The sequence below is a fragment of the Anas acuta genome, chromosome Z, assembly GCF_963932015.1.
Source record: "Anas acuta chromosome Z, bAnaAcu1.1, whole genome shotgun sequence".
NCBI classification, from domain to species: Eukaryota; Metazoa; Chordata; class Aves; order Anseriformes; family Anatidae; genus Anas; species Anas acuta.
Window position 1 is genome coordinate 30,630,600 of NC_089017.1, and position 9,822 is coordinate 30,640,421.

Genomic DNA, 9,822 nt, shown 5'->3' on the forward strand with positions numbered 1-9,822 from the left:
TAACAAACCGTAATTGCTTCAAAGGAACATGTAGTTCCCAAATCATAAGTTACACAGTTCTGAAGCCACAGCAGGCCTTTGGAAAATTCAGCATCTATAAAAATAATGCAAATACCTGTTTTTTCCTTGAATGAGAGAGGCAAACTATTGCAGACAAATGTGTGTTCTGTTTGTCTTCCATGCGTTAATAATATGCTGGCTGTAACAGCTAGATAAGGACGTGTCAGCTATTCCATAGACATACTCACAGAGGAATATTTTCCAACTGCTCCAAATGGCATTGAGCCTATCAGTGTGTGCATCCTATGATATATTGTCCCTTACAGCAAGATCAATGACCTCTCTGTTAGTGGTCAGATAGGCAGTATATGCTGTAGCTCAGGCAGTGTGGCTGGCTGACATACTCCAAGTTCATTTTAACAGACTACCATTTAGGAAGAACTGCTCTCTGCGCTGATGTTAATGTGTCGTATAAAACAGTAGACTGAGTAAAGAAAATACCTTTCTATTAATTCAGATCAGGGTTGTGAACTTGCACTGGATTATGTATGTGTAAATCCATTGTGGACCACAATTCTCTTCCAAGTCTAGCTACAGTGGGCAGCGTGCATATGCGAAGATCAGTAATCTGTTTTACCAAGTTGCAGTGAATTGACATACAGCTACCTTTTTTTAACACAAATTTTAAGGGTGTTGTGTTCTACAATAACTCTTCTATGTTAGAGCATTTCTGGAAACGAATTGATATCTATTTCATATTGCAGCTGTAGCTCTCATTCTCAAGGATAAGGAATATTTTTCTAAAATGTATAGCATCTGTTTTAGTGGTCCCAAATACTCCAGGGACTTCATTCCTGTGCTGGATTTAATGAGACTCAATAGATTTGTCCTCACCGACAATTTCAAGGTGGAGAGACTTCAATCAATACTAGGGATAATAAGACAAGAAGAGATTCTGAACTCCTTAGCTAGCTTATCACAGTTTTCTGAAATTTACAATTTAGGGCCTTTGTTTGTATAATGCAGTGCTTTCTCTTGATCTGATGTGGCCTTCAGGTTCTTTGTTAATCATACTGATTAAAATTCTCTTAGTGGAAGGCCCTTTTAGTGAAATGGAAATATCATTATTTGTCTTTAAATAGGAAATAATAATTGGTGTCGTGAAACAACAGATAGAGAATACTCTGGATAGTGGTACACTAGATGTGTGTGATGAAGAAAGTCATTGCTCAATAGTTGGATTCTTGGCATAATTAGAAAACAAAGTAAGATTTTTCAGTTATGAGGCACTGCAAAAATTTGCATCAAGTGCACCATAAAATAGATGAAAAATAGTGTAGCATTAGATGCATTTTCAGATGTTGTGGTTAATTTTGTGCCTGCTGCTGCCATTCCAAGTCTCATGGTGTTCATGTGTGGAGATAGTTTGCTTTCCTTCAAGTCTGAGAAAATGTAATCAGAATGTGAAGTTACTGGCTTTGCCGTCTTAAGGTTAAATTTCACCACTGACAGTCTTCTCTGAGACCACAAGAACAACAGTGAAGCATAGTTAAAAATCACATATACCTGCTTATTTTAATGCATATTTTTAACATTGAATCCACAAAATAAAAACGTTTATAAATGTTAGTAAGGTTCTTCCTTAACTTGGAATAAAATACACGTGTTCTCTCACACAGGATAAGAACCGAAAGAAACTAGCTATCCAGTCAAGCCTACCAAAGTCCACATCATTAATAAGTGGATTGATGTTTTTGTAGTCCACTTTGTTGATGAAAGGTCTGAGGAACTCAGATCTTTAGTAAAGATTAACTTGCACTTTAGTTCAAGCTGCAACAATATTTTCTATTGTTGGAAGATGTGTTAATTAGGTTATTCCATTTATATCTTCTATATCAAATTCCACTACAGTTGGTCTCACGCTAGCAAGCAGATTTTGGGTTTAGATGTACCTGTAGGTTAAAAGTAAAGAAGTTGTGTGTAGACTGTGGCTCTCTCAGGGCGATGTTAAACTGTGCACTCACAGGTGATGACTTTTGTGTTTGAAAAATCCTGTGCTGAGATTCTTAGTGTGCTTTAGTTCCTCTGCTTATTTCTGTAGACTGTTACTTGTAGAATGCCTTTTTTTCTTCTTCTTTTTTTTTTTTTAAAATAAGTAAATAGTCTATAATTCTGTTTTCAAACCATTATTTTAATATTTCTGACAATGATACAGTATTTTTTTACATTATGTAAAACATAGATTGAAGACATTTTGTGAACTGGTGAGAAGAGTACAAGAAAAGATGTATGTCAAGAAAGGAAGAAAAAAGATTAAACTTAAGTATTTTTGTTAGTAATACCTACTATGATCTGATTTAGAATGATCAGATTTAAATGTTTCTGAATTGTATGTGTAATCAGATTGGTAATGGTTGTGTAGTCACAATGGTGGAGCTCCATCCCAGCCATAGGCAGTACAGTGCAGTGAATGTGCAGTCTGTATTCTGGAGTGCCTCTTCAGTTTCATCCTAGAGCTTCTCCAGCTGATTTCTGTCCTTTTTCTTCTCAAATTCTCATAAGCAGTGTGATCTTGTAACACGAATTTCTATAACAGTGTTATTAGTTCCCCTTATAGCCTTACGGTATCTCAATTTAGACTTTCTTTCCATTTTTTTCTTTACTGTATGTCTAGTGTTACTGTATGTTTGCATTCATATTTGCTCTGGTCTCTGCAGTGATGCACAGTTTTTTAGGGGTGAACACTTAGACAAGCATTTAATACAGCTTAAATTTTATATATAGTTCTAGTGTTTTTTTATTGATTTGTATCATTGACTATGGTTGCATTTTAATGGGTGGCACTAGTCTACACTAGTGTTTTAGATCCTTGCAGGGGTATACTTCTGAAGGAGATCTCTCAGCTGATCCCACTTTCTGTGCTTTTGTTGATATCATAGAAAAGTCCATGAAAGCATTAACTAAATTCCATTTGGATTAAACAGAACTGCCAAATGTGTTCCAGCTGTTAATTGGCTTCAGTATGCAGGACCACTCTAAATCTAGTTTAAAATAAATCCTGCACACTTATGTAATGCGAGTGTTGGTTATTTGTGTCAACTGTTTCACTTTTTTTTTTTCCAGTTACACTCTGATTCTGACTAATATACAGTCTAATAGATAACGTAGGCTAATTACCTACTTTTATTAGCTGTTATTGGTATTCCTCATCCTTTCTTGGCCTTAATTTTGCCTTCACACATATTTAACATATGCCAATGCTTTACTTCATCCCACCATTACCAGACTGAAATATTTTTATCAATTGTTGGTCAGGCTCTAGAGTCCTGCATTTTGGTTATCCTGGAAGTTCTAGCTTTGGTCTGCCATTTTTAGATGATTGACTGGCACTAAACACACCTATTCTTGTAACTGAGTTTTGTGTTTTAAGTAACTCTTCAAATATCCATCAAAAACTGTTTTCTGGTAAAATCAGTTAAATCAGTATAGGAAATTTTGAGGGAAGCTGAGAAATAAGTGATACTTTTATTTTTATACTTCGGCTAAGTTACTCTTCCTTCCTGTCTGATAAATAAAGCTCTTGTGTCATACAGACTAAATGTATGGCAGTGTACTGGCTTCAGATACTTTTAATCTTTCTTTATTTGCTTTTAAGTACCTTTACATATAACAGTCTATGTTGCTTGTCAAAGAAAGGACAGCTTTAAGGCATTATAAAGAGATACTGAAAGTACAGTCTGTGCAACAGTTTTTGCAGAACAAAGTCTTGTGTCACTGGTGGATGTTTTCTTTTTTCTATCTAACAAATTTCACAATATGTATATGGAGTGTATATGTGTAAAGAATTATTTAAAATCTTTTCATTTTTCTTTCTGTCCTGTAAACATAAATATATTGTTTCTCTCATATTGACAATTAAATGATTTCCTGGTCAAATCTCACATCTCACTAATGTCCATGCAGGGTATAACCACTTACTTACGTATAGTCAAGAATTCACACCTCTTTTCTGTGAAGATTGATAGTTCTGAGATAAATAACTTATAATATTTTTTGTCTTTCTTCTGTGTTTTCTACTCAGTATTTTTTCTCTGTAGTTCTCTGATCTCCATATTATATCTTTTATCTCTACACCTGATCTTTTGTGTCTTTATTAATGGTAGATCTATTTTGCCATGTCGTTCAGTTTCATATGTTCTGGATTGTGCTTACAGCAGTGTGACTAAATGTGGTATTTCTTCTAAACCAAGTGAAAAATGAGCAGAAAATACCAGCATAATCCCATATAAATTTAAAGCATGTATGCAATTCAGAAAACAGTTTTCATGTCAATAAATGAAAAGATACAGAGCCAAAATGAAATCTGGATGTTCTAGTTATCTCTAGACAGTAGATAAAATTATTTCTTTTCATACAGATAATTTTAATTTTGAAATTTCCTGAAGTTAAATATTCTTTTTTTAATATCAGTCCTAAAAACTAGCACATTGATGTTTGGGGAAAAAAATAAACATATAAAACAGTGAAAAGATGAATTCTATGAATTTCTTTCTTGCACACTAGCTTTTAGCTAGTTTTATACTTCAAATATATGTGTTTTGTAATTGTTTTCAAGCTAGAAGGGTTGGAAAAGTTTATGCAAGTAAAAAAGACATGCTATTTGTCTTGTCCTGACAAATGCTTACTACTAAAAATACCCATTAGCTACATTAGAGGAGGTGGCTGCCAGCTAAAAAATAGGCATCATATTTTTGATGTTCTCCATTCATCTTACTAGGATGCTACCTTTCAGATACTATAATTATGACCACTTAAGTGCTGCTAGTCATAAAACCAACAAATTGTCATACTGGTATGATCTAGCTAATGAGCTTATAGCTGGAAGTAACCGTGCCTTGATGTTCCATTCATTTGGCAGGACATAGCTAAAAATTCATATTTTGGTAAATTAACTGTTTATGTACTGTGAAATACTTGCTGATTTCCATAAGCAATTGGCTTATCTTAAACTTGAATTTTCAAAGATGATATAAGCTCTCTTAATTATTTAAGAAAGATTCAGTAGGCAAAGAAATTTCAATGTAAAAGTTTGATTTTTAAGACTCAAGAGTCAAAGTATCAATATATCTGGACATAGAATTAATTTAACTTACGCAACATAATTTCTAATCTGCTTTGGGAGTAGAAAAGAAGTAATTACCTTGTCCTGTGTGGACTTTGAAATCCTTGAGTGTAGAAAATGATAGAAAGACAGAAAGGAAGGGTATTTATTGTTTGCAGATCTCCTGCAAAGTGATAGGTAGACAGGTTCCAAACCAAAAAGTTGTGATTCTTTTTCTAAAGGCTATAAATACTAAGCAAGGTAAACGGATGAAGTAGAGAAAGAAGCATATCATTTAAGTGAATTTAAGTAAAGCTGCCAAGACAGTAAAGAGTAACTTTTAAAATTTAAAATGTCTATCAAATAAACATTATCAAGATTCTGAATTTCTAATTTTCATACTTAATTAGTTTCTTTTGGGAGGAATGGCAGTAATGGACCTTCCAAAGAAAACTGTCAGCTGCAGAAGTACATGCCTTGCACAGATTATTTCATGGTAGAATAAATACCAGAGTAAAAGTTGTTCATTTGGAGAAACAAGGGTAATCAAAGGAATGTTTGGACTGCAGTGTTTGAGTAGCAAAGCTATAGAGTCAAGTATTTCCTTCAGAATGTGAACTGTTGTTTGTTGAGCTACAGGTTTATTTTTCAAGCTGACTTGTATTTTTTTTAATAAAAAATTCATTTTGTATTAAAAGTTCTGAGATCTTTATAATATAGAGGTAAAAGTGATGGAATAGCTGTTCCCTTATTCTTGCAGAATATGTTATTCTTCTCAGCTATATGGCACATGCTGCTAGTTATCACTTAGGTGGAGTTCTAGAAATTATTAGTGGATATGTAATCTCTTATAAAATAATTGCAGAATACAGATAATATTCTGCTTCCAATGAGAGAGTAGTTGAACAGTCATGGAGAAGACCATCTAATATGATCTTTGGATTTTATAACTAATGTCCAAAAAATTCCCAGGGATAATTATTTAATCAACTATTTTACACTTATACAAATTGCAGGAGGCACTAGTGGATTCACTGTATTGCTACCCAAGCTCAATTTAAAATGTTAGTTAAAAAAAGAATTAAGTTATTCTATACCAGAAATGGATGGTGTTTTGTATTCTCAATCCTTTAATGCCACTGCCTGTAAAGATGCTTTTTTTTTTTTTTTCAGTAGTCAGGAAGTGATATTTTCTTTTTTTCTTTTTTTTTTTTTCTCTCTATATTTTATAGTTTAATATAACCTATTCAAAAATGATTTTTAGGTGTTCATTTATGTGCATAAATGCCATAAAAAAGCAGTTGAAACATAACATTCTGATATAAGTTGTGCATGTCTAGAAACACTTGTTTCAAACCTAGTTTCAGGGTTTGTCACAATCACTGTTTTCCAACATACAGAATATGCTAGGATTCAGGAGGACAAGAAATGTGAAATAATTGTCAAAAGTGAGGGTGATCTTTGCAGCCGAGTTGCTTAAATTATAGTTCCTCTTGTCCTGTATTTATATGTCTGCCTTCATTAATGCTATTTTTATTTTTTTTTCTCTTTCCCCCTCTCATAGCTTTATAATGAATTGACTTTATGTTTTGAAACTGTTAAAACAAGTGAAATTCAACTGCAGCAAAACTGTGCCTCTCTTCAGGAGCAGTTATTTGGAAAAGATCAGAAGATTTGTCAGTTACAGCAACAACTTCAGCAGGCTCATGATGCTTTAAATGTATTATACCAGGATTCTTCTCATGAATTACAGGTGAGACAATTTTTTAGAATACTACAAGTTGTTTCTTCTTGTTTTAAATTAATCTTCTGGGCAAGGCTGTTTTAGAGGAAAGTGGAGAATTTTTTTGTTTTAATGAAAAAATGTGCAATTGTGCTGCTGCAGTAGTGTGACAGTCTGCTGTTGCTAATAGAGGGTACTTTGCAATTAATTTGTATCTCTCCTTGAAAATAAACTGAGTAATAGTGTCAGTATTCATCCAGACTTTATTTATGTGCTCTAACAAAGCTAAAAAAAAGACATCAAAAATAAAACCAAAATTATTTTGTTTCTGAAAAGAAAGGTGAATTTTTTGCATTTTCTTTGTGGAAATGAAATATATTGGTCTTGTTTTGTTCTGTTTTTCCTGAACATGAAACTAAACTTTAGATCATAAATCTAAAGAAAGTATTATGGTGGAAAGATAGACTTGTCTAAAAATTGCTAAGCTTTCATGTACCATTTGGAACTATTATAATAAATCCTTCACTTCCACTAACAGGCTTCCTACTTCCCAAACGTGCAGGTCTTATGTGTATACCCCCGACATTTTCCAAAGGCCAATTTATGACTTAAACTGAATTTAAAAAGAAATAATGTCACCAGCAGGACTAGGGAAATGATTGTCCCATTGTATGCAGCCCTGATGAGACCACACCTTGAGTCCTGTATTCAGTTTTGATCCCCGCTGTAAGGATATCAAGTTGCTGGAATTCATTCAGAGAAGAACAAACCTTGTGAAGGGATTAGAAAGCAAGTGTTATGAGGAGCAACTCAGGAAACTGGGGTTGTTTAGTCTGGAGGAGGCTGATTTGTAACTAAAATAAAAAAAATATTTTAGAAAGATTTGCATAAGAAACAATTAAATACATAAACAAGATATTTCAAGACAGATTCTATCCAGTGTTACCGTGAAAAAATTCTGTGACTTACTAGTCTTTTAACGTCTGTATTTTAGTGATTTCAGTTTATTAAGTTTACACCACACAGTCTTTAAAATACTAATTTGGATTGGTATGGATTTACAATTTGGATTGGTTTGGATTTATGAATGGTAAAAAATTGCATGGAGAGAGTAACTCCCATTTCTTTCAGTTGTTTAGAGTCGTTTGTGTGTTGAGTTGTTTAGATTTTATCCAACATACTTTGTATTGCAATATGAATGTTTAAAGTCCACGAGAGGCTTAGTTTTCTATTTCATGTTACTAATGCAGTATATCTTGTTCTAAGTGTGGTGCTGTAAATTTTGTTTTATGGATTAGGAACATTTCAGTTACCAAAGCTAATTCCTTACAAAATGCTTTTAATGTTACCCTTGTTTGGGCTTTCCTGTTAAGAAAATTTACCCAATGAATTTAGTTGGGTAACAAGTTTCTTAGTCTTGCACGCCCTATGAGTCAAAGCTTGCCACAACATATCTTTCAGTTTTTAGAAATATTTGGTTAATTATGCATTCATTTAAGTTGATCACAAAAATCTCGAAATATACAAGTGTTTGCTTACAAGTAGGCAACATAGGGCCAGCAGGTTAAGAGAGGTGGTTCTTCTCCTTTGCTCTGCGTTGATGAGGCCACATCTTGAGTACTGCGTCCAGTTCTGGGTCCCCCAGTATGTGTCCAGTATGGACATACAGGACAGAGTCCCAGAGGCCACCAAGGTGATCAAGGGTCTGGAGCACCTCTCCTATGAGGAGAGCTGAGAAAATCGGTATGTTGGCCTGGCAAAGAGGAAGCTTAGGGGGAATCTTAGGAATGTGTATAAATACCTGAAGAGAGAGCGCAAAGAAAATGGAGCTATGCTATTTTAGTGGTGCCCAGTGACAGGACAAGAGACAGTGAGCACAAACTGGAACATCGGAGGTTCCAACTAAACATCAGGAAGCACTTTACTGTACAGCTGAGGGAGCACTGCCACTGCCACTGGTTGCCCAGAGAGGCTGTGGAGTCTTCTTCCTTGGGGATCTTCAAAAGCCCACGTGACGGTGGTGGTCCTGGGAAGCCTGCTCAGGGTTTCCCTTCTTGAGCAAGAAAGACAGCTGAAGACTGTAACCTGTAAAGTTAAATTTGGTCCATGCTTAAATATGTTCGTAATAGAAAAGTACAGTTACTTTTGGTGTTTTCACTAGAGAGATAAATATCATTTAAACTTTAAGATGTGTAATTTTCAGCAGTTGTGATGTCATTTTAATCTTGGTTATATTTTAGTAGGAAATTTAATACAGTAGCTTACAGCAAAGCACTTTTTTTTTTTTAAAGATAGCATAAGATTCTCCATCAAAGAAGTAATAGTTATTTATTAGATTCCAAATATTTTTTTCATACCAATGTCTTATGAAACCACACTCAAAATGTCTTCTATATGTTGTTTTAAACAAAGTGGAAGGCAGAAAATATAGGTCTTAATTGAAATAGTATTATTACTTTCTAAAAAAGAACCTTTGTATTTGAACTGCTCAATTTTGGGGTAATATAGAGGCATACAAGGGTGTTTTTACTCTGTGGTTCAAGCCACCCTTGTCCTCAGAAAAGCTGTTTGGAGTTACAACTGTCTAATAAAGTCTGTAAAGTCATTGTTGCTACTGGTATCACAGTATACTAGCATTGATCACCATAAAATGCAATTTCAGTTACAGTTGGGTGTGTTTTACTATGACAATTTGGGACTCCACCTGCGATGTTGTAGGTGTGCCAGGATGCAGACGTGTCATCTATAAAACAAGGAATAGTGGCTTTATGTAGCTTTTGAAATGATTTTTAAAAAATGAAAGAAGTGCAGTGTACTTTAGAAAGGTACTGCATGCTTTTTGAAAACTAACAGGCGTCCTGCTCAACAGTGTTAAAAGGACAGAAAGAAATAACTGCATCCAGTGTTGAAGAACAGTTTAATTCTCATTTAGTTTAGTTTGACATTCCATTTATCTATTTTCAATGTACAATAATCTGAAAGGACCAAGATACTGAAA

At 34.1% G+C, this 9,822-nt stretch overlaps 1 protein-coding gene across 6 annotated transcripts in view; it reads left to right on the forward strand.

Annotated features, from left to right (window-relative positions):
- The window catches only part of CNTLN (centlein), a 202,699-nt gene that overhangs the window by 74,041 nt on the left and 118,836 nt on the right, over positions 1 to 9,822 (forward strand). For all 6 annotated transcript variants that reach the window (XM_068667749.1, XM_068667754.1, XM_068667751.1 and 3 more), the window contains one exon: positions 6,666 to 6,854. In XM_068667749.1, coding sequence (XP_068523850.1) covers positions 6,666 to 6,854 — 189 coding nt within the window. The remainder of the gene's footprint in view (positions 1 to 6,665; positions 6,855 to 9,822) is intronic.